This window comes from Lithobates pipiens, unplaced genomic scaffold, assembly GCF_037356315.1.
Source record: "Lithobates pipiens isolate NorthernLeopardFrog02 unplaced genomic scaffold, aLitPip1_a1.2 Scaffold_19, whole genome shotgun sequence".
Taxonomy (NCBI): domain Eukaryota; kingdom Metazoa; phylum Chordata; class Amphibia; order Anura; family Ranidae; genus Lithobates; species Lithobates pipiens.
The window spans coordinates 223,738,537-223,764,611 of NW_027507764.1; the positions used below are offsets into that span (position 1 = coordinate 223,738,537).

Consider the following 26,075-nt stretch of genomic DNA (forward strand, 5'->3'; position numbering starts at 1 on the left):
CATAACCCTATCATAATGTATATGAAAATACCCTGAAAAAGTATTTTGTAGGTAAACCAAAAATTCCAGTATTTGTGTTTAAAAAGTGAGATCTACTAATTATAATGTTGTAAATTAATTTATTCGTTGTATTCATTGAGTTTTATGAATTTTAAATGCCGTTTATTTAATCAAGTGTAATGTCTGTCATTTTTATAAAATTAGATTTGATTTCTCCTTCAGATTCTGATGGCATTCTGATGCTAGAATACCTCCTGGACTTGTATTCTTCTGATCCCACAAAATATCCACACTTAGACCCCAACATCCAGGACAAAGATGGGGATACAGTGATGCATAAAGTTTTTCAGAACAACAATCCCAAACAATATCGCAAAATAATGGATTTACTTGCAAAATTTGACATCAAGCTAACGATAAACAATAAACAGGGTAGAGATGCAAAGTACAGGATAAAGAATACAGATCCACGTTTTATTGCTTGGAATGAAGTTAGAAAAAAATTCAAGCAAGCAAGTACTGTTTCAAAGCCTGGTAAGGTCAATATAAATAATACACAAGCTAAAATACAGGCAAAGCCATTATCTGTCACTCCCTTGCCACCATGTATGTCTGTGTGTAATCAATCTGTAATGACAAACCAGTCTTCATTATCTGAACAAGTTGAACTCCCAGCAGAAGTTATTGAAAACACAAAATATCCTCTGACCCCAAAGGAGCACCTTGTACAAATGATCAGAAAACTGATCACATGTCTGGATCTGAGCAATGCACAATCCTTGTTTGGAACTTTGAAACAACAAACAGCTGAACATCCTCCAGAGGTTAAGAGCACTGAGCTGCCTGTGGCTGGTATAGACAGTTGTGGAGAAGGTGAGTCATTGCATGATGGCTCTTTCATGGAAATTAATGGAGAAACTGAACAAATTCCTGAACTTAACAATAATGGAGAAGAATGGAATGGGGAGCAACTGCAAGATATTGACCTTTCTAATGTAGACTTCAACACCATGTCATGGGAGATTGAGTGTTCTCCAGAAGCCCTGAAAAAGTTAGGCAGTAAGGCTGTACCTTTGTACATGAAAAATAAAATAATCCTTTCTATTCAAAAACTTGGAAATGGGGAATGGACACGCAGTCTGAATAAGCAGCTGAAATTGAACAGCAGTATCAAGCTGTTTGAAGTAAAGTTGGACAAAGGTGCTAGGCTTCTGTGGGAACTTGCTATTGATTTTTCCCCTCGTTGTAGTGAGGAACCAGAGAAAATTCTGGCCACTGAATTTGTGTTACAAAAAAGTGGTAGAATTTACACTGAGATGATAAGGATCTGGGACATTGTTCTTGATCACTGCAAGCTAAATCATGCTATAGAAGGCATATGCAGTGCTTATAACAGAGGACTGTCCTGTATACTGAGGAAAAAATTAAAGGGCATAACTAAAGATCAAATTTTCCCAAATACAAAAAAGCGTATCCCCAGGTACTTTGTAGAAGACACCGAAGTGGAAAGCAACACAGAAAACATTCCTGATTATTTTCCACCTGCAAGTGCAGCTGAGACAGAATACAATATTATGAAGTTCCATAGCTTTAGCACAGATATGGTCCACAATATACTTTCCAACATGAACTCCAGAGTTGAATATCCATTTCGTGTTGGTGAGCTGGAATATGCTGTGATTGATCTTAACCCTAAACCAATGGAAGCTATCATATTAATTGGAAGAAGTGGCACAGGAAAAACAACCTGTTGCCTGTACCGCCTCTGGAAGAAGTTTCATTCCTACTGGGAACGAGCAGAGTTAGTTGGTGGCCCTTGGCTAGTGAAACAGACTTGGCAAAGAAAACAGTATAATGAAAACACCGAAGGAGAGATTGTGGTGGATGAAGACCCAGAACCAGAGCTCTCTGATAGTACTGATGAAGAAAATGCCTCTGTGGATCTGGAGAATCTGGAAACAGAATTCACATCAGATGATGAGGAAGACCAAAAATTAGAACATTATCACCCGATATTTATTACAAAAAATCATGTCCTTTGCCAGGAAGTACAAAGAAATTTTCTAGAGTTAAGCAAATCTGCAAAGGCAACCAGTAATTTCAAGCCCATTGAGCCTAATGTGTACAAATTGCAAGATATCCAGGATGAAAATTTCCCTTTGTTCATCACCTCCCAGCAGCTACTTCTGTTATTGGATGCGTCTATGCCTGATCCCTTCTTTCCAAGAAATGAAGATGGGAGTCTCAAAAAGAGTATTGTTGGTTGGTCTACAATGGATGACACTGATATGCTAGATTTGTTGAGAGAAGATAATGAAATTGAACCTGATCCTGAAGATGAGGAAGAAGAAAAAGATTGTGAGCAAAAAGAGAAGGATCCTCGCATTTATGTTACTTTTGAACTGTTTGCTAAAGAACTGTGGCCAAATATGATCAAGGGAAAGTCTTGTTATAATGCTGCTCTTGTCTGGAAAGAGATTAAGTCCTTTTTGAAGGGATCTTTTGAAGCATTAGGATGTCGTCGCGGTCGACTTCCAGAAGAGGAGTACATTAAACTCGGAAAGAAAAGAGCACCAAACTTTCAAGGAGACCGGAGGGAAATATATCGCCTCTTTTGCTTGTATGAGCAAATAAAAAACAGTCGGGGATATTTTGATGAGGAGGATGTCTTGTACAATTTGTCTTGCAGATTGTCAAAGCTCGAGGAGCTTCCATGGTCCATCCATGAACTTTATGGAGATGAGATTCAGGACTTCACCCAGGCTGAGCTTTTCCTACTTATGAGATGTATCAATGATCCCAATTCAATGTTCCTTACTGGTGACACAGCACAAAGCATAATGAAAGGGGTTTCTTTTCGCTTTAGTGATCTGAGATCCTTATTTTATTATGCAAATAAGAAGTGCTCGGATGACAAGAAAAAAAGCATTGTTCGTAGGCCAAAGCAGCTATATCATCTCTATCAAAACTATAGATCTCATTCTGGTAAGTGTGGGATTTTGTATCCTTTTTTTTTTTTTTCTTTTCTTTTCCTTCAATAGTTTGTTTGCATGGTTTTCTTAGATTCACACTATGCCAGTTTCCCAGCTGAATGGGCTTCTTTACCTATGGAAAGGAAAATGCAGGGAAAAGGCTCCTGCTCCTTTTCAAAATCCCAGCCAGAGGGAAATTGCATAGTGCTATGAACGATTCCCAGGACGGGAAGCGCTGTCGGTTATCGGTGCGGGGGGGGGGGGGGGGGGGGGTTTAAGAATTATTGGCACCCCCTGCCTCTTCCAATAGCAGTGCATTTTTTATGTGGATGCGGGAAAGCACGCAATTACACGTTGTCCCACACCTGCGTGTACTGTAAACCTAGCCTTAGTATGTAATAAAAAAAGTAATTTTTTAGTTGTACATTACAGAACACAGGATTTTTAGTCTAACTATGAGTTACAGTGCCTTTGAAAAAGTATTCATACCCCTTGACATTTTCCACATTTTGTCATGTTACAACCAAAAACGTAAATGTATTTTATTGGGATTTTATGTGATAGACCAACACAAAGTGGCACATAATTGTGAAGTAGAATGAAAATGATAAATGTTTTTCAAAATTAACAAATATCTTAAAAGTGTGGTGTGCATTTATATTCAGATGCTATATAAAAGTGTAGCACTTCTCCAAAAATTTTTTAGACACCAAACATAATTATGCCTTCCTTATAAGTGCAAAATTATACAAATGTATTCAGTGAGAAAATTCAACTATGGAGTGGTGCACATAACACATAAATTCTTACATAAATAATAATGGCTATGCAAACATGTATTTGTGACTCAAACATGAACATGAAAGAAAAAGCCTTTTCCAAAAAATCCAGGAAACAAAAAAGGGGAAAACAGAGTCCCAATAACACAGTACAGAGTCCTTTGTGTATAGTATCCTTCTAAGATCCACAAGTGTGCAGGAAATATGTTACACCTCCTTTCTGAAAAACTCGTGCAATAACCACGTGAAAATTCCCGTCACCAGGCGAATTGAACGCTTACCGGAATAATTGGATCCTCACAAATTTATATTTGGGGGATCATACAGACTTTTGCAACCATATGCAGATTCTCACAGCAACCAGTTATCCAAGGGGGCCTCGAATATAAACAATCCCTTCATATGTTGAGAGGTATTTTAACTCCAGCCAGATATATCCATAGGCATGCTTAAATACATACAAAGAGTAAACAGGGACCAAAAATAGTGTAATTCCGTTTTTATAGAAAAATAAAAGATAAAAGTACAAAACTCACATGTGTACAGTAGTTTAAGTGCTTAGCAAGATAAAACACGATTGCAGTAGAGTCACATTGCATTTGTATTCAGCCCTTGAGTTAATCCTTTGTGAAACCACCTTTCACTGCAATTACAGTTGCAATTTTTTGGTATGTCTCTACCAGCTTTGCACATCTAGAGAGTGAAATTTTTGCCCATTCTTCTTTGCAAAATATCTCAAACTGTGTCAGATTGGATGGAGAGCATCTGTGAACAGCAATTTTCAAGTCTTGCCACAAATTGGATTTAGATCTAGACTTTGACTGGGCCATTCTAACACATGAATATGCTTTCATCTAAACCAGAGTTGAGTAACTCAGCCCTCCAGCTGTGGTGAAACTACAAGTACCATGAGACATTGCAAGACCCTGACAATCACAGGCATGACTCCTAGAGGCAGAGGCATGATGGGATTTGTAGTTTCACCACAACTGGAGTGCTGAGGTTGCCTACCCCTGATCTAAAACATTCCATTTTAGCTCTGGCTGTATGTTTAGGGTTGTTGTCCTGCTGGAAGGTGAACCTCAACCCCGTCTCAAGTCATTTGCAGACACTAACAGCTTTTCTTCTTGGATTGCTCTGTATTTGGCTCCATCCATATTCCCATCCACTCTGACCAGCTTCCCTGTCCCTGCTGAAGAAAAGCATCCCCACAACACAAAGCTGCCACAACCATGTTTCACGGTGGGGATGGTGTGTTGAGGGTGATGGGCGGTACAGTGGTGTAGGGGTTAACACTCTCACCTAGCAGTAAAAAGGGTCGCTGGTTCGAATCCCAACCATGACACTACCTGCCTGGAGTTTGCATGTTCTCCCTGTGCCTGCGTGGGTTTCCTCCAGGTACTCCGGTTTCCTCCCACACTCCAAAGACCTGCAGGAAGGTTAATTGGCTTCTGTCCAAAATTGACCCTAGTATATGAATGGGGACTTTGAATTGTGGGCTCCCGGAGGGTAGGGACCAATGTGAGTGTGCAATGTACAGGGATAGGGATAGACACTCACTCAGGTTGAACTGGATGGACTGGTGTCTTTATTCAACCTTACTAACTATGAAACTATGTACAGTTAGTTTTTATCCACCCAACGTTTTTCTTTTAGGCCAAAAAGTTCAATTTTGGTCTTATCTGACCTGAGCACCTTCTTCCACATGTTTGCCGTGTCCCCCGCATGGCTTCTCGCAAACTGCAAACAGGACTTCTTATGGCTTTTTTCAACAATGGCTTTCTCTTCCATAAACGCCAGATTTGTGGAGTGCACAACTAATAGTTGTCCTGTGGACAGATTCTCCCACCTGAGCTGTGGATCTGTGCAGCTCCTCCAAAGTTACCATTGGCCTCTTGGCTGCTTCTCTAATTAATGCTCTCCTTGCCCGGCCTGTCAGTTTAGGTGGGACAGCCATGTCTTGGTAGGTTTGCAGTTGTGCCATACTCTTTCAATTTTAGCATGCTGGATTGAACAGTGCTCCCTCAGATGTTCAAATTTTGGGATTTTTTTTATAACCTAACCCTGCTTTAAACTTCTCCACAGTTTTATCCCTGACCTGTCTGGTGTGTTCCTTGGCCTTCATGATGTGGTTTGTTCACTAAGGGTCTCTAACAAACCTCTGAGGGCTTCACAAAACAGCTGCATTTATACTACAATTAAATTACACACAGGTGGACTCTATTTACTAATTAAGTGACTTCTGAAGGCAGTTGGTTCCATTAGATTTTAGTTAGGAGCATCAGAGTAAAGGGGGCTGAATACAAATGCACGCCACAAGTTTCAGATATTTTATTTGTAAAAATTTTGAAAACAATTTATTATTTTCATTCTAATTTACAATTATATGCCACTTTGTGTTGGTCTATCACATAAAATGCCAATAAAATACATTTACGGTTTTGGCTGTAACATGACAAAATGTGGAAAATTTCAAGGGGTATGAGCACTTTTTCAGGGCACTGTATATACAGCTTCCTTCAGCATTGCCGGCAAGTAATGTCACTTCGATCAATGGATCTTGCGCAGACACTCACCTTTGCATGTGGTGCATCTTGTTGAGATATCCGCAGGTTGCTTTACAGATCCAGGGCCATGGTCTTACAGCAGTGGAGCCCTGTCCCTGAAGACACCTTCAGGGGTTTGCCCATTGTGTAGGGTGAAGTTAGGATGGGGATGGGTACCTTTTTAAATCCTGCTCAGGGTGTGAAGACATCTGCCATAGTAAGTGCTGGGCTTGCGCAAATTATCTTTGTCCCGGGATGCTGGTGCTCCTATGCCTAGACTATGAAGGAGTGAAACACTTTTAAATGGTTTGTTGGAGCCTTAGCTGATTTAAAATCTCCTCTACAGTCTAGTGCAAATCTGTTGCATCAAGTACTCCTGCTCATGCATGACCTCGTCTTTAGTTTCTTTACTGCTCATTTGTGCTCCATTTTTTTTTTTTTTGCTGCACATCTCTCGTTCAGCATTTTACGCTCCTGGCTCCCCAGTACAGCAGAGTGATCTTTGGTTTCCTGCCTGGGTTCAGCAGCCTATAGTGCCTGGCACAGAAAGTTTGTCCTCTCCTCAGCTGCAGGGGTTGTGTGCACCTCTCTGGGAAGACTTTGCATCACATATGGCAGATCATAAGCACAGGGTAAGGGGTCAGATGGCTTTGCTAGCTCAGTCTCTGCACATGGCTCCAGCGGGGGTGGAGAGGTGTTAGTCTCTCTTAACTGGGCCCTTGTACCCTGTGCTCAGATAGGTGCCTCCAGACTTATTCCTTACCTTCCACTTGCTTCGAAGAGGGAGTTTTCTGCCACAGTGTCTGATTTTATAGGCATAATCTCAGTTATTTAGTAGAGAACGGGTCATTAGTGAGACCTTTTGAGGGAGAACCCCTGTTTGGTCTCTCTTTGAATAGGTACATCAATTTGTTCACAGGGATAGGAGTAATTTCCCCCCTCATAAATAAAAGGTTGGTCCCTCTGTAGATAGACCCTATACTCCTGAGGCCTCTAGTTTCACATCTAAATCTGGAACACACTTTTGTTGGAAGACTTGGCACTTAAGCTAAGTTTTGCTTCAAGTCTTCCTCTCAGTAATCCCATCTACTGGCTTTTTTAGTCTTCTGGTTCAGGTTATCTCCGATGTTTGAGTCCAATGTGTCATTTCCAAGGGCTAAAAACTGGAGTTTTGTACTCATGCTCCTTCTTGCTTCATGCTTTCAAACTTTCCTTTTTTCCCACAAAGACAGGTGGATCTTCTTGATGCTGTTCAGCGGCTCCTCTCAACAAGAGTTCTTCTTTTCAGGATTTCTACTCTAACCTGTTTAGTTCCCAAGACAATGGAAGAGTTCTGTCCATTCTGATATTACTGTGGGTTCAAAACTCAACAATGAATCAGAGAAATCAGTCATTTTCTCCTTTCTAGGATTTTTAAGTGATTCTCATTCCACACAGGAGGATGTTTTAATTGGGACATACTTGAACTCCTGGCAGACACTTACTGGGCCCTTCCTGATCTCCAGACTTCCTGTCTCAAAGGCTGGCTCACCATCCTTTTTCTAGGTCGTTGGCTTTGAGGGCATGGCTGTTAAAGCCCATGTCCTAAGGCATAGGGGTCTATCAGTTTTGGGAATCCCTACCCTCTTGAAGGCTTATAGTTGACTTCTTGCATAATCAACCATTTCACCTGGAAAGCCTATTTTGCCTGGTGTGTGACCAGAAAATTTCATCCTAGACAATACTCCATGTGATGCATTCTGTCTTTCCTCCAGTCCAGTCTAGATCAGCATCTAGCCTAGAGTCCCATCAAAGGGAAATTCCTTACCTTAACCATTCTACAGACTACCGGCCTCTCATTCTTTGGTTAAGGCATTTCTGCAGGTTGTTCTACATTTTTTTTCTCTCCCTGTACATTCCCTTTTGGCAATGCAGGACCTTAAATCTTAAGTGCATCTAAAATTAAAATCAGAAAAATCAGCATAAGGGACATATTGTAGTCAGTAGAATGTGTCCCTTGTACTGATGCATTTCCTGCTAGTAGAAATCCTTGGTTCATGCCAACCCCAATACTACAGCTTCTGAATGAATGAAATGTGATCTATGAATGGGGACGGCGGGCCTTTTAATCATCAGCCCATCTTCCATTCACAGATCCTCTTTCATTCATAGAAGCTGTAATACGGTTTCTATGATTTGAGCAGCTGGGCAGAAAGAGTGGGCTTAGTCAGGCCCTCTTGATAAGAGCCTGTGACAGCCCCTTAGTTATATTAACCTCTCCATGGCCATAATCTTCTGGAGGGGTGTGGCATGGCGTGCTGTGTACTGTTAGTCTACATTTCAGCTACAGCTTCCTTTAACCAGTTGGATTCCCTTTTTGTTCTTCTTGAGGGTTACCGCAGAGGTCTCCCTGCTTCTCTCTCCACCCCTGATAGGTGGATCAGACATGTCCCTGATAGGTGGATCAGACAAGTTCTCATTTGAGCCTATGGTTTAAGGCCATGTTCACATTTTCGCTATTTGGGATTCTGTCCACGATCTCACATGCAATGCTTTTTGGGTGGCATTATTGTTTAATGGCACCCCAAAGGGCAATGCAATTCTGCAAGTTTTAAAAGTGCCCTATGCTTGTCACCCAAAAAGGAGCATGGGCTTCTTTTCGGGCAACAAATGCTTATAGGGCAGCCCATTAAGTGAATAGGCTACCCTATGTGCAGCACGCAAAAATCGTGTGCAAAAACGCTTAACCAAAATGGCAAACGGGAATGGTTGTTTCCACTACGTGGAAGTGTGAATGTGGTCTAAAGGTTAGGATTTCTCTTTCCTTTTGAGGCGCACCCTACCAGTTGATGTAAGATTTTACAAGCTGCTCTCTAAGGCCTTGTCGAGCCCTTCGTGACTTGTTTTAAGCCTGTTGGCAGTTGTTTGCTGTGTTGCTCACCCCTCAGTTTAACTGGTTTTGGATGTTCCATGGTTCAATAATTTTGACTCTACAACTAAGAAAATTGTTTTTTTGACATACCAGTAAAATCAGTTTTTTGGAGTAAAGTACTGGATTTAGTTCCTTCTCATACTGTTCTTTGTGATCTTGCTTGCTGCAAAACAAAGGTTAGCTTGGAGTGATTTATATAGATGTCTTTGCAGCTTTCATTTTTTGACTTTAGCTGCATATAGTTCATGGTTAAAGGATTATTGTATTAGTTGGTGAAGGTGTCTTCTTGCTATGTCAGAATATAATGTTAAGGAACTGTTCTCATCCCTATCATACCATAGAAAACATGATATCAAAGACTGAAACTATATTAATTATACACCCACTAATTAAAAAAAAAACACTTGATATTGTTTACATACAGTTGAAACTTGTAATATCCAATAAGAACACAGGGGTGTCATGATCATCCTTCCAATTAGATAAAAACTAAATTGCACACAAATACAATTCCATAGTATAAACTATAGAACAATATGCTTAAAACATTTATCTTTCTCCTGCATAAAATTGAGTTGGGTCTACACGTTTCACAAACACAAGGGACCCAGCACTTTACATCAATCCATATTTACATTGTTCAAGATGTCACAAATTTTTATCTAAAAATGCAGTCATATGTAAATTAACATTGAGTTTGCATAGTTCACAATATATCCCACTGTGTATTTTGGAAGATTTTTTTCTACAAGACATACCTAATAAGAAAATGCTTCACATACTGTTAAAATGCTTCAGTACTGCTAAAATATTGATAGCAAAACATATACAGAAATCCTGCCCCCCGGTAATTCACTGAAACTCCTGTCTCACCCATTGCAGATTCTCAGCATTTATATATATCCCCTATGTCAGGGATATGCAATTAGTGAACCTCCAGCTGTTTCAGAACTACAAGTCCCATGAGGCATAGCAAGACTCTGACAGCCACAAGCATGACACCCAGAGACAGAGGCATGATGGGACTTGTAGTTTTGCATACCTGGAGGTCCGCTAATTGCATATCCCTGCCCTATGTAAAAAAAGGGCTCCATCAATAAGCGCAAAGGTACTCCAAAAATGCACAGCAAAGGAATGACCAAATTTGCCCATTACCTGCAAGATAAAATGAGCCAGCAATGTGGCCCCCGCCAGCAGTTCCAAACGGGAGCCTGCAGCTACTGTCAAACTTAACTCTGTGTTTCCACTCCCCCTTTCAGGCACCTTTGCTCCTTCCCATGGGTAGAGATTTTCAGCCCATAGGGGGAAAGAGGTTCTCTGCTGGGCTTAGATGCGCTCTACACTGGAGTGCAGCGTGACACTGAGATGCAAAACACGTTATAGTATTGCTTCGGTTTCTCCCCACAGTTATCAGGAAGTGGACTCTCCCATTGGAGTGTCTCAAAGAAGGATCAAACCAGCCCAATCTTTGTTTAGGAACAGTGCTATCTAGTGTAAATATAAAGGTGGTGCTGCACTATTGAAATCAATGTGAAATTTCTAAAGTGTATAATCATGTAACACAAAACTGATATACAACCACCAACCATCTTGATTAAACACACAAAAAGTAGGGCACCTTCTCATATGAAAATGATGATAATAAGTGACAAAATAAAATAGAGTGCTAGTGGTAAAGTGGATGATGTGCGTGATAAATCATAAGCCAAGTCCAATATAAATGATGAGTGATCAAACGTGCAGGAACACACAACCAAATGTGACTGGTGTCTCTTCTTTCAGTGCAGTGACACCTCTGCTAAATGGCCTCTCACCTTACTGCTGTAAGGTAACTGCATAAGCAGAAAATCTTGGTGAGCATCCTGTGGCTTAGATAGGTATTCCCAGGGCTAACCCGACTGGTGGCTTTCTCAAACGGGCTAAGGCTTCCTCTGGGTATCCTCCTCTCCTAGGTTAGATGACTCCACAAGGTAGATGTTTACGGATCTTCTATGAAAGTGGTGTAAACTGGGGGTACCCCCCCCCAGACTTCTCCAATGTGGTATGTAACAAGAAAGGAGTTCCCAAATAGTGTAATAATGTTTGGATCAATTTATTCAATAAAAACAGCTGGATCTTGCACACTTTTAAAAAAAAAAACGCAAACTGTAAAAATCCCACGAATGGTGAGCGTACTCCCGTGTCACTTTTATTGTGCCTGTCAACCAATCCCGACGCGTATCGTCACAGTCACGTGACTTCATCAGGGGATCATCTAGTGGCCATATTTTAGCTGCATTAAACTACACATTAAATCAAAATTGCTAGTACCATTTATCAACAGTTACCCATTCTCTTACAATACCAATTCTGTAATATACACTACATTACCAAAAGTATTGTGGCACCTGCCTTTACATGCACAAGAACTTTATTGACATCCCAGTCTTAGTCCGTAGAGATACCATTAACATTCATGTGCGTGTAAAAGCAGGCATCCCAATACTTTTGGTAATGTAGTGTATATTAGGATGGCCGTAAACTATTACCATACTATTAATTTTTGTTACCTATTGTTGCAGGGGCTTACACTTTATCTTTAGGACACTATCTTTATATAGGAAAACATATATCTTGCTTCCCCACTTATGCAATGGCAGAAACCAGACACAAGGGAACTGTGGCAAAAGCTCAGCAAACATTAGTTGTGCCAAAGGCTTTCAAAAGAAAAAGATTGAAAGGGACATGGAGTCGATGCTAAAAAAAAAAAAAAAAAGGGACTTTATATGAAGCACATGATGGCGAAAAGATAATTGAGCTGAACAAGGGAATTTTATTCATATAACGTATAAACATACACAAACAAGCAATATCCATAGTAATAACACAATTATCTCAAAGTGTGACAACTGATGTCAATGGTAGAAAGTTATACATGGTAACAAAACAATGAGTTGATAACAAAACTGTCAAGAATATAATAAAATTCCATAGTTCCGCCAAAACACAATTGGGTAAAATAGTAGTTGCGAAATAATGCTTGCAGGACCTAAGGCCTCACTAAACCTGTTAAGAGTAAAGATTGCAACATAACTTGAAAATCTGAGTATATGTAAATAGAAACACGACATCAAGTAGCTCTACGCGTTTTGTGGCTGACACGCAACTCATCAGGAGCATGCGCACGGTGGTCTAAAATAAAAATAATATAAAGGTAATCAATCATTGAGGAAGTATAGAATGGGGTGTAACCCCAAATAACACCAAAGTGTTTACTAGTTGAGATCTGTCGGTTAATGGTGTGATGGCGGGGTGCCACAAACATCAGAAAACCGCTCCAACTGGGAGCCGTGGCAGGCAACCCAATAGAGGTGCCCTGGCAGGCATCAATCAGGGCGGGCATGAGACTACGAGGCATCTCTATGAAAAGGTGAGAAGAGATTGAAGTGAATTGATAATCACTGGGGTGACTGAATGGTAAAGAGTAGTGAGGAAGGAAGATGTGATACTAAGATGAAAAACAGGCAGCTGGATAGGCTGCCGGGGTAAGGGGTCACAACAAACAAGGATAAATCAACAAGTGAGATGCAGAAACTGAAATAACAGTGGAAAAAAGTGCAGGTGTACCTGTGTAGACAAGTATCCAAGAGGAGAAGGAGAGATTCCAACTGCGTGTGGTCAGGTATATTGAGAGTCTCGAGTGCCAGGACCACCCGGAGAGACGCCCCTATAAGTGAACCCGCCAGGCTGCCCACCACCATAGCAAAGTACGGGGGAGGGGTGACCCCCGTACTTTGGGATCTGTGTACTGACCTCTGGTGGTGGTCAAAAATGTACATCTAAGGGCATATTGTTGCATACATTACATCAAAGCAAAGAAATATAAAAAGGGCAGTCACAGTCCTAACTGAACAGACCAGGATGTTCATAAGCAAACACATCAGAAATATGAAAATCCAAGATGTACATGAACAAAGGTTATATACATATATACAAAGCAAATACATGTGAGAATGGGAGAAACAATATAGTTACCCCATAGAAATTAGATGTGTCTTGTACAGGGTACTTTAAATTTAGAGATCTAATTCACAGCCCTCTGACTGAAATTCCGACAAATAAGGTTTAAAATTAAAAGCCTCATTGAGGCCTGGTGGTGAGGTGACTTCTAATTTGTTAACGTCGCCCCCTCTCTGTTTGGCATATATATGGTCCAGTGCTAGGAACTGCACTTTAGGAGTGCGGTCTCCACGCACTGTACGACTATGCCTCCCAAGGGGTAAACTGAGATCTTTTTTGCCAATGCTGACTGTGTCTATAAATTCTGCGCCAAAATTCCAGTTTGGTTTTCCCCACATAATAGCAACCGCACTCTCGTGACAGTAGATAAAGCACACCCGGAGTGTGGCAATTAACCAAATGCTTAGGTTTCAGTTTTTCTCCATTTGGTAGAGTGATACATTTTCTTGTGTCCATGTACTGACAATAGCCACAATTGCCACATGCAAAGGTCCCTGTGATTTTATTTTTCTCAGATTTTTTTCTCTTTGCATTCATTATGAACAAGTTTGCCACATAAAGACTGAGCCCTCTTGTATGCAATTTGGGGCTGGTCAGAAACTAGGGGGGCCAGTGTGACATCCACGCTATGGAGATGCCAATATTTGTGTAGGATATATTTAATTTGTCTATGTTGTTGGCAGTATCTAGTGATCACTCTGGTGGTAGTGGTCTCTTTAGTTTTGTTTTGTGAAAAAAGTAAATCTGCATGTGCTTTACCTTTTTGGCCTTTTTATAGGCTTTTTTAAGAATATTATTGGAATAGCCCCTTGCTTGTAATCTTGTTCTTAATGTTGAAGCCTCTATTTCAAAAAGGGCATCACTTCAGCAATTCAGTCAAGCCCGAATGTATTTCCCGAATTAAATAGATACTAACAATGGTTTGGAGTGAAAGCTAGAAGCTTTAAGTATATTATTCCCCGCTGTCGGCTTTCTAAACAGCTCATTGTGAAGAGGGCCGTCAGTGTTTTTTGATTGTTAAATCTAGAAATGTAATGGTGGACGCACTGTGAGACAGCATGAATTTGAGATCAAATGCATTGTCATGGTTGATGTATTCAAGAAATTGATTGAAAAGTGTAATTGGACCGTTCAATAGAAGCAAAAATATCATAGGTACAAGGCTAGGGCATGGCTGGTGTACATGGATGCTGTATCATCTGAGAATATAAACCGCTCCCAATCCGACAGGTACAGGTTGGCATATGAGGGGGCACAACATATTCCCATAGCCATTTTTCTTTTTGAGTGGGCACATCATCTGCCCATAGCTATTTTTCTTTTTCCGTTTCCCACTTCCTCCAGGTTCAGGGGGCAACTGGATGTAGTGGAAACTGGAAAAAGAAAAATAGTTTTCAGTAGAGGTCGACCGATATATCGGCCGATATTTGCAGTTTTTTAATTAATCGGCATCGACCTATTGAGCTGATAAAAAGGCCGATTTGGAACTACAGCTTGACTTTGAAATGACTTCTGTAATAGAAGTCAATGCAAGTTGCCTGAGTCTTCATAGAAACAACTTGTCTCCTCTCTGGGCAGTCTGCCAAGAAAAGGGCAAAAAGATACAATGTTTACACTTGAATGAATGAACTCATCTCTGTGTGTAGAGTTCTCAGTTTAACCATTTAAAGACTAAATCTTTTCTGACACTTGTTGCTTACAAGTAAAAGTCCTGTATTTTCTGCCAGAAAATCACTTGGACACCCAAAAAGTTATATATATTTTTTTAGCAGAGATCCTAGGGAATAAAATAGCGGTTGTTGCAACATTTTATGTCACACGGCATTTGCGCAGAGGTCTTTCAAATGCATTTTTTTGGGGGGAAAAAAATACACTAAATGATTTAAAAAAAAATAAAAATCAAAAAACCTAAAACAGTAAAGTTAGCCCATTTTTTTTTTCGTCCAAAAGTTTTGACTACCTGTTTTTATTTTATAGGCTGCTTTCACACTGGAGCGGGCAGGCATTGATGGTAAAATGCTGCTAGTTTTAGCAGCGCTTTACCATCATTTTAGTGGTGCTATTCGGCTGCTAGTGGGGCGCATATAACCCAGTTAGCGGCCGAAGAAGAGGTTAAATGCGCCCGTGAAGCACCGCTGCCAAATCGCATTGCATGCGCTTCGGCAGCGGTGCCCATTAATATCAATGGGCAGGAGTAGTGGAGGAGCGGTATACACCACTCCAAACGTGCTGCTTGCAGGACTTTTTTATTTTTAACATCCTGCCAGCACATCGCCTCAGTGTGAAAGCACTCTGTCTTTCACACAGACTGCAGGGGAGCCGTTTTGCAGGCACTTTACAGGCGCTATTTTTAGCCCAAAAGCGCCTAAAAAAACGCCCCAGTGGGAAAGGTGTCTGTTATTTTTTATCCTCCTTCATCTCATAAAACCTAAATAACATTTTTTTTTAAAAACGGCCTAACATCGGCCCCAAAAAATCGGCATCATATATCGGCCATCGGCTGCCATGATTTCTAATTATCGGCATCGGCCAGAGAAAAACCCATATCGGTCGACCTCTCGTTTTCAGTATGAATTCAAGGGATGTTGGTAGAAATTCAACAAGTGGGGGATCATACTGGCTCTGCCTTTTGAAGTGTGCGTCGTATGGTCGATAAACCTACAGTATTTCATGTGGGATAGAACTGTACAAAGCCTCCACGTTGATCGCAACAAGAATGTTGTCGACATGAAAGCCATCTAGTATCTGTAGAAGCTGGATAGTATCCTTTATGTAAGATTAAAGTTTCTCCACTATTGGTAGAAGTAGATTGTCAATGAATCTGCTGAGATTTTCAGTTAGACACTATGGGTTTGCCAGGTTTTTGTTTTTTTGGAATTTTTGTGCACTTTGGGAAGAGCGTAAAAATGGCTTCACATGGGAAACCAGCTCTTACGTATTGCCATGTGTTCTTATCAATGACATTGCAGTAGTAGGCCATTGAAGACCAACAATGTTCCAGCAATCTGATGCACTGGAATTTAGATTCGTAGATTTCTTGAAGGATATTGTTGATAAATATGTCTTTCCCAAGTGAAGGAGCCTCTCCAACTTAGTCTGCAGGAGGGCCACTATATTCCCTCTGACCATTAACCTGCACAAGATTAATATTACGCCTTTCTATCCACTCCAGAAGGAAAGCTTAATTGTCCATATTCAGAGAAATAATCCAAGTCTCACTCTCAGCGTTCATTATGTGGTTGTCCATCATTAGAGAATGATCTGCTCTCTCAAAAGCCAGGGCCCATAGGCAAGAGGCCACCCTGCAGTCCCCTATAAAAGCCCCTGTCCTGGTTGGATCGGTCACATGGTATAATGTACGGATAATAATCCACCAAAATGAAATGTGAAATTCTTGAACAATAAAGTGACAAATTTACAAAATGTCAAAGTGCACATCCGATAGGTGTGCTGTGTAAACGATCTCCAAATGTGACAACTTCAGTGCTCCACCACCAACACAATTGTAAGTCTTCTTACCAGAAGCCTAGGAGCCCAAAAATTAGGTCAGAAATGCTTATGGGCCATCCTTGGAATACAGCCAAACAGATTGTATAAAATGATCACCTCCTCCGCAGTGTAAAGTGTGGGCAGTAAACAGGAAAGACGAGGCACATATTGTAATCCAGTATATTCCAATTTATTAGTAAAAACCAATGGTAGCGATAGTAACAGCATGTAGTAAGCAAAGTTGTCTGCTGTCCATTTGTGATGTCATTTTGAATTGTTGAAAAGTTTACCTCTTCAAAAACAGTCTTTTGAACCTTTCAGGCTTATTTCTGTATCCAGCGTCACTTTCTCAAGGTTGTGTTCCTTGTTGCCCTCAGTGAGGTGTGTCTGAGATGCTAGCATTGTTCTCGAGAGTCCTTTCAAGTCTTACAGAGAGGACAAGGTGCTGAGGCCTAGAGCCTCCTTTTGAGCCTTTTCACATTAACCAGGACATTGTTCTTCCGTCTTTAGATCCAGCTCCAGTACATCAGAAAGAAATTTCTCTTCACTGCCTAGGTGTAATTCATGATGTACGAGTTTACCTCTTAAAGTCAGTCTAAGGCTACATGTACATTAGCCTAACCTGACCGCTGGAAAAAGCAAAATGCATTTTTTGCCTCGATTTGCATTTTCCCATGGTCAGCGATCAAAACATTCCTATCCTAAACGCGATTCTGCTAAAAGCCTATGTGTACATGAACACACAGGCTTTTATGGAGTTTCATTTCAGGAGCTTTGGCAAAAAAGAATCTCCTAAAAACAAGTTTAGGAGCTGCCAGTGTACATGAAGCCTAATGAGCAGTGTCTTTTTGTCATTCCCCTTGGAAACCAGCTTCCCCTTCCACTCTTTCTCAGTGGCTTGGACATGTCATTGTTCACGATTATGGTCTTAAGCATAAGGTTCCTGTCAGGGCACACCACCAGATTTTCGGAGCTGCCGGTGTACATGAAGCCTAATGAGAGCAGTGTCTTTTTGTTATTCCCCTTAGTCCCTGTATAGGGAAACCAGCTTCCCCTTCCACTGTTTCTCAGTGGCTTAGACACAGTATTGTTCAAGGTTATGACCTTAAGCATAAGTCTCCTGTCAGGGCCCACCACCAGATTTTTAAGAGAAAAGAAAAAGGCGTCACTAAGTGTAGTAGATAGGGATACCATTTTATTTTGCTCCCATAATGGGCTACTCACAGGATAAAGATCATAAATGGGATCATCTGGTGGAGTGGAGCTGGCATCCGGAGTGCTACAGCAGTGTAGAGGAAGCCTGGAGCTGGAGCCAGAAAGACGCTCAAGAGACCCTGGGTTCCAGGTGAAGCTCAACATGGTGGGAGTGGCTCGGGCGGTACATATGTCACAGATCCTAGAATGCTTTGTGACTCGTTTTGGAGCATGTGTCGTGCTATGCTGGGGCATGCACATGTCTTTTTCAATCTGTAGATAGTGAGGGGAGCCTACTATTTATAGTGAAACGACCAGGAAGTGCTGGCCGTGAACATAAAACAATGCAATATAAATCTGAACTGCCACACTAAATATCAATTGCTAATCAGGTACAAAATATAAATGGCAAAGTACAAAGGAAAAAAGCGATGGAATAATTGGTAAAAATCACATGTATATGGTAAAATAATATTACATCATGGATTAATAACATTAATAGGGTGAATGAAACAGTAAATACCTTATTAAAAATAATAGTTATGCATAGGATTTTCAAATAGCATATATGTGTATGTATATACCATGAAGATGGAAAGTCATAAAATAATGATATAATAAAAATAGCATTAATAATCAAAGATAATCACTATATGCTATAGAGCAAGCTAAAAATGGCAGAATATATTTACTGATACAGGCAGTTCTGACCACCCCCATAAAATTATTATATTTTGATTTAAATTCCTACAATTAAAGAAAAAGAGGAGGATGGGAAAAACAGATGTGTTATACCCATGTTAATACAATTATTGCAAGGATATTAAAGGATGTTGCTGACGTCCAACTCTTCATTTAACCCCACGGGAGAGAGGATATCGAAGGTGATTATCCAAAAGGAAATCCTTGGATACAGCCTGCACCACCAATACTTGTAACCCCTTAGTAGATTTGTTGTGTACTTATAAAAAATGACGTTCTCTTTTTCAATAAACCGACGATGATCACCATATGTAATATAGGCCACAAGGACAAATAAGACAATATTTTACATAGTACTAAATACTATGTTGTATATTGTCTTACTTGCCCTTGTGGCCTATATTATATAGACCACACCATCAGACCGCTGTGCAAGAGGTTTGGTGATCATCGCTGGTTTATTGAAAAAAGGAACGATGAACAGTGTCCTCCGTCATTTTTTTTTTAGAAGTACACAACAAATATACTAAGGGGTTACAAGTATGGGTGGTGGAGGCTGTAGCCAAGGATCTGCCTGAGACAGAGCAATTCCATAAGCTCTGCCAAAGGGAAACCTTTTGAATATTCACCTTCGATACCTTCTCTCCCGGAGGGTTAAATGAATTGATATTAATATCCTTGCAATAATTGTATTAATATGGGTAGAACAACTGTTTTTACGATCCCCCTCTTTTTCTTTATTGGAGAAATTTTTAATCAAAATATAATCATGTTTTGAGGGTGGTCGGGACTGCTTGCAACAGTAAGTAAATATATCGCTCTATAGCTGCAAGCAGCATGCAAAGCCTCTTTTGACTCCTTCCCCCATCAGTCTAGTAGCGCAGGGAAGTGTCAGTGAGACACTAATGCAGTCCAATTTCAGTGCACTGAGGGGGAGGCATTGTGCCCCCACACATTGTAAAAGATGGGAAACATTAGTTGAGGGTTCTCTAACTTTGCTGAAGCTGTGATGGTCAGCTTTTGTGATGAAGTTTGGGTGCAGTTCTGCTAGGGGAAACAGTCCCTGTTTCCAGGGGGGGGGGGGGGGAACTGTCATTGGCCACTGTTAAAGCCTATCACAGGGGTTCAGAGATGGAACAGGAGGGTACAGCGGTGGGCCAGATGTGCAGGGAGGTACAATGATGGAAGAATGAATGAATGAAATACTTGTATAGCGCACAATGCGAACTGAATCGCCTTTAGGCGCTGTGGCGAGCTTTGATCATCTGCTAAAAGAGGAAGGTCTTGAGTTTTTTCCTAAAAGCCAGGTGATTTTCTTCCAGGCGGATGTTGATTGGTAGAGCATTCCATAGCCGAGGCCCTTGGACAGCGAATCTCCGATCCCCCTTGGATTTATACCGGGCTTTGGGCACAAGGAGGAGGTTTTTGTTGGCTGATCGAAGACTGCGGTTTGGTGTGTAATGATTTATTTTCTCCATTAGGTATTGCGGAGCTTCTCTATGCACGCATTTGTGGGTGAGGCAAAGGGTCTTGAACGTGATCCGATTTTTTACGGTTAGCCAATGTAAGCTCCTCTGCGAAGGAGAGATGGATTCCCAGGGTTTTTTTCCTGTTATCAGCCTTGCCGCCGTGTTTTGGATCAGTTGTAATCGCGCAAGTTGATATTGTGGTAATCCTATGTAAAGCGAGTTTGCGTAGTCCAGTCGTGAATTAATGATTGTTCCAACTGCCACTGCTTTGTCATTCTTTGGGATAAAAGGGATGAGTCTGCGAAGAGATGAGAAGGGGATTCAGCAGTGGGACAGAAGAACTGGGGGAGGGTACAGTGTTGGGCCAGATGAGCAGGGGGGAGTCGGTGTTGGGCCAGATGAGCAGGGGGGTTTCAGTGTTGGGGGCAGATGAGAAGGCGGTTCAGTGGGAAAAGCAAGGGGGTAGAATAGGGGGTAGAATAGTGGGGCAGATGTGAAAGGAGGTGTATGAGTGGGACAGCTGAGCAGAGGGTTACAGTGGTGGGGCAGGAGAGCAGGGGGGTTACAGAGGTGAGACAGATCTGCAAGAGGTACATTGGTAGGGCAGATGAGAAAGCGGGTTACAGTGGTGGGGCACATGAGCAGATCTATTCAGTGTTAGGACAGATGGGAAGGTGAGACAGAAGAGCATGGGGATATAGTGGAGGAGCAGATGTGCAGGGAGGTACAGTGGTGGGGCATTTGAGAAAGGGGAAACATTGGTGGGGCAGATGAGCAGGGGGTTACAGTGGTGGGACAGAAGAGCAAGGGGGTACAGTGGTGGGAGGGATGAGAAGGGGGTTCAGCGATTGGACAGAAAAGCAGGGGGGTACAGTGATGGGGCAGATGAGCAGGAGGTTACAGTGGTGGGACAGATGAGCAGGGGGGTTCAGTGTTTGGGGCAGAGGAGAAAGGAGGTACATTGGTGGGACAGATGATCAGGAGGTACAGAGACGGGGCAGATGTGCAGGGGGGTGCAGAGGAGAAAGGGGGGTACATTGGTGGAACACATGGGCAGGGGGCTACAGTGGTGGGGCAGATGAGCAGATAAGTCCAGAGTTTGGACAGATGAGAAGATGGTTAAGCAGTGGAGCAGATGTGCAGAGAGGTACAGTGGTGGGGCAGATGAGAAAGGGGGAACATTGGTGGGGCAGATGAGAAATGGGGAACATTGGTGGGGCAGATGAGCTGGGTGGTACAGTGGTGGGACAGAAGAGCAAGGTGGTACAGTGGTGGGGCAGATGAGCAGGGGGTACAGTGTTGATTTGCAGAGGGGACAGTTATCCGAGGTGTGAAGGTGCATGAATTGGGGCTGATCTGAGGCACGAGAGTGCAGGATGTTAATTTCTCACTACTAAAGTCGTTTACAGCATTTACTAAATATATATAAAAAATCTTTTTCATAATTAAGAGTGTAAAGTTGAAATTTTTTTGTTAATAAATCAGCTTGCTCAATTTCTTTGAAAACATTTTTTGGCACACTGTGTTTAAAAGGTTGCCTATCCCTGCTCTATAGCATATAGTGATTATCTTTGATTATTAATGTTATTTTTATTATTTTATTATCATTATTATATGATTTACCATCATCATGACATATACATACATGTAGATGCTAGTTGACCATCCTATGTATAACTTTATTTTTTGGGATAAAAAAAAAAATATATATATATATATATATATATATATATATATATATATATATATAATATATATATAGTATTTACAGTTTCATTCACCCTATTAATGTTATTAATAATTCATGATGTTATATTATTTTACCATATAGATGTGATTTTTAGCAATTAATCTATCACAGATACCTTTGTACTTCGCCATTTGTATGTCGTGCCTGATTAGCAATTGATATTGTTAATATTGCAGTTCAGGTTTATTTTGCATTGTTTTAACGCCCCCTTGCGTTTGTTTCACCATAAATAGCAATCTCCCTGCACTATCTACAGCTTGAAAAAGGAGTGCACATGCTCCCACATAGCACGGAGCATGCTCTGAAATGAGCCGCAAAGCATTCTGGGATCTGTGGCATCTGTACCACCTGAGCCACGTTGCGCTCCATGCTGCTTTCCACCTGGAACCCAGGGTCTCTTCAGCGTTTTTCCTGCTCCAGCTCCCAACCCTATCAGGCTTCCTCTACACCAGGGATATGCAATTAGAGGACCTCCAGCTTTTGCAAAACTACAAGTCCCATCATGCCTCTGCCTCTGGGTGTCATGCTTGTGGCTGTCAGATCTTGCTATGCCTCATGGGACTTTTAGTTCTGAAACAGCTGGAGGTCCGCTAATTGCATATCCCTGCTCTACACCATTGTAGCGCTCCAGATGACAGACTGACACAGCACCCAGCTCCACCTCACCAGATGAGCCTGTTTATGATCTTTATCCTGTAGTAGCCCATTATTGAGGCAAAATTAAACGTATCCATATCTACTACACTTAGTGGTGCTTTTTTCTTTTCTCCCTTGTCTCCTATATCTACAGAGTGAGCGACGTTCTTGATTTGAACAAAACTGGCCCAAGTGTATGGACTCTCAATTGATTACTTTAGACTATTACTGTGTGTTTCTATGCCTCTGCACCGATTACTTAGATTTACAAGGCCGTCACCTGGTCCTTTGTTAACATGTTCTGTTTTACCAGGTTTGATGTTCAAGCCTCACCTGCTTTCAAACATAAGGACCTTTTAGGCAGCTTTTTGAGCTTCAGGCAGCCCCCAGTTTTATATTTATGTCAGTCTGTTCGTCCTTCATTTGCTCAAATACCCACCCCTCTGTACTGCCCCAATCATTTCAGAATAACTGTGTCCCTTCAGTCTGGTGCTATTGTGGTCCCACCCCCATTTTTCCACACCATCCATCCATCTTTGGACATCCCACACAGATCTGCCTAAGGTCTGTGGGACTTGGCAAATACCTGTGCCTTATCCTCACATTCGCAAAGGATTTCGACACATGCACTTACACTCCGCTGGTTTCTGGGACCTTGATACTTGCGGTCTCTGTGCACAGTAATGCCTTATACATTCACAGATGTGTTGCAATTCTCTGTCAAGTCCAAGTGACCTGTGGCACATCTGTGCGCATGTGGAGTACCCGTAGAATGCATGTGACCGTAAGTAAAAATGCCTCTTGGTATTTGTGACATACAGTTGCAAAAAAAGTATGTGAACCCTTTTGGAGTGATATGGATTTCTGCACAAATTGGCCATAAAATGTGATCTGATCTTCATCTAAGTCACAACAGTAGACAATCACAGTCTGCTTAAATTAATAACACACATAATTAAATGTTACCTTGTTTTTATTGAACACACCATGTAAACATTCACAGTGCACATGGAAAAAGTATGTGAACCCCTAGACTAATGAGATCTCCAAGAGCTATTTGGAGTGAGGTGTCAGCAAACTGGAGTCCAATCAATGAGATGAGATTGGAGGTGTTGGTTACAGCTGTTCTGCCCTATAAAAAAAAATACACCAGTTCTGGGTTTGCTTTTCACAAGAAGCATTGCCTGATGTGAATGATGCCTCGCACAAAAGAGCTCTCAGAAGACCTACGATTAAGAATTGTTGACTTGCATAAAGCTGGAAAGGGTTATAAAAGTATCTCCAAAAGCCTTGCTGTTCATCAGTCCACAGTAAGACAAATGGTCTATAAATGGAGAAAGTTCAGCACTGCTGCTACTCTCCCTAGGAGTAGGCGTCCTGTAAAGATGACTGCAAGAGCACAGCACAGACTGCTCAATGAGGTGCAGAAGAATCTTAGAGTGTCAGCTAAAGAATTACAAAAGTCTCTAGCATACGCTAACATCCCTGTTAGCGAATCTACGATACATAAAACACTAAAGAAGAATAGATTTCATGGGAGGATGCCACAGAGGAAGCCACTGCTGTCCAAAAAAAGCATTGCTGTACGTTTTACAGTTTACACAAGAGCACTTGGATGTTCCACAGCAGTACAGGCAAAATATTCTGTGGACAGATGAAACCAAATTTGGGTTGTTTGGAAGAAACACACCACAACACTGTGTGGAGAAAAAGAGGCACAGCACACCAACGTCAAAACCTCATCCCATCTGTGAAGTATGGTGGTGGGGGCATCATGGTTTGGGGCTGCTTTGCTGCATCAGGGCCTGGACAGATTGCTATTATCGAAAGAAAAATAAATTCCCAGGTTTATCAAGACATTTTGCAGGAGAACTTAAGGCCATTTGTCCGCCAGCTCAAGCTCAACAGAAGATGGGTGTTGCAACAGGACTACGACCCAAAACATAGAAGTAAATCAACAACAGATAAGAGAAGTACCACCGCACTAGGCAGATCCAGAAAGCACAAAAATAGCTTCTCCAGGCAGAGAGATCCGGGTGCAAGCCACAGCTATGAATAAGCACACTCTGTAGTGTGAAACGCGTTAGCTGTTGTTGCTTCTTGCTGTGATGTCACTTGTAGTGCTCCTGTGATTTTTTTTTTTTTTGAATAAAGGCACCGATTTTGTTTTGGAGTGCGGCCGTCCAGAGTCTTCTAATTACCTAAATCAACAACAGAATGGTTTAAACGGAAGAAAATATGCCTTCTGGAGTGGCCCAGTCAGAGTCCTGACCTCAACCCAATTGAGATGCTGTGGCATGACCTCAAGAAAGCAAATCACACCAGACATCCCAAGAATATTGCTGAACTGAAACAGTTTTGTAAAGAGGAATGGTCAAGAATTACTCCTGACCGTTGTGCATATCTGATCTGCAACTACAGGAAACGTTTGGTTGAAGTTATTGCTGCCAAAGGAGGTTCAACCAGTTATTAAATCCAAGGGTTCACATACTTTTTCCACCCACACAATGTTTACATGGCGTTTTCAATAAAAATATGGTAACATTTAATTGTTTGTGTGTTATTAGTTTAAGCAGACTATAATTGTGTATTGTTGTGACTTAGATGAAAATCAGATCACATTTTTTGACCAATTGTGCAGAAATCCATATCATTCCAAAAGGGTTCCCATAATTGTTTTTGCAACTGTACATTCCAGGGGGCAATGGTAGGGGAATGGCTTTTTTTTCATCTAGGCACTAAAGTTGTTAGCAATAAAAACTATTAGAAACCTTTAGGAAAAAAAATAAATAAAAAAAAGAGATTAGATATTTGAGGATGGAGGAGTCAGGAATGAAAAGCTCTTTTAATTGTTGAATTAATGAATGAGACGATGACAAGATTTGTCTTCTTGCTGTAAAATCTGTTTCTTGAAGTTCTTGAGGTACTAGTTTCTGTAAAACTGAAGCATGCTAGGAGTGGTTATACCTGGCTGACCAAAGGCTTTTTTTTACTTGCCAGCACCAAAATCCTACTGTAGGCGACAGTATAACCCAATCTGTCTCCTCACAAACTTCATTAAATGCATTTTAGGGGAAGCACAAAACTCCTGTGGTGTGTTTGTGTGTTTTCTTTTAACGATTTATGCACTTTTACATGATCATGGTCTATACATCGATCTGGAAATTCCCCTGTAGAAACACCTCTAAATATCTTACTGGTTGTGAAATGCTATCTATTGTCATATATTGCTTACATGATTGTTTTTAAAACAAAATTATAGCAAGTTTGCCACTATTTTGGGTTACTGCAGTTTTTACCCTTAAGGGTAAAAACGAGACGAGTGCAATTTCAAATGTGATTTGAGTCGCACTGAATCGCTTGACGATAGATCACATTGTTTTCAATGGTGCCTGTTCATATCCATACAACTTGGCACAATGCGTTTTTGAAAAAGGTTCCTTTAATACTTTGGTGTGATTCCAGCACTATTTCGGCCCCATATAATATGCAAAACACATCCAAGTTGCACTACATAATTGCACTAAAAATCGGATTAGAATTGAATTGCAGCAATGTGCATATTGTGAATTGATCCTTATTTAACCACTTCAGCCACGGACCAATTTAAGATTTTATTAAAGTAGAT

General features: G+C 41.1%; 1 protein-coding gene across 4 annotated transcripts in view; it reads left to right on the top strand.

The window, feature by feature from the left end:
- TRANK1 (tetratricopeptide repeat and ankyrin repeat containing 1) overlaps window positions 1-26,075 on the top strand; it is a 389,483-nt gene that overhangs the window by 188,475 nt on the left and 174,933 nt on the right. For all 4 annotated transcript variants that reach the window (XM_077491750.1, XM_077491748.1, XM_077491751.1 and 1 more), the window contains one exon: window positions 223-2,985. In XM_077491750.1, the coding sequence (XP_077347876.1) occupies window positions 223-2,985 (2,763 nt within the window). The remainder of the gene's footprint in view (window positions 1-222; window positions 2,986-26,075) is intronic.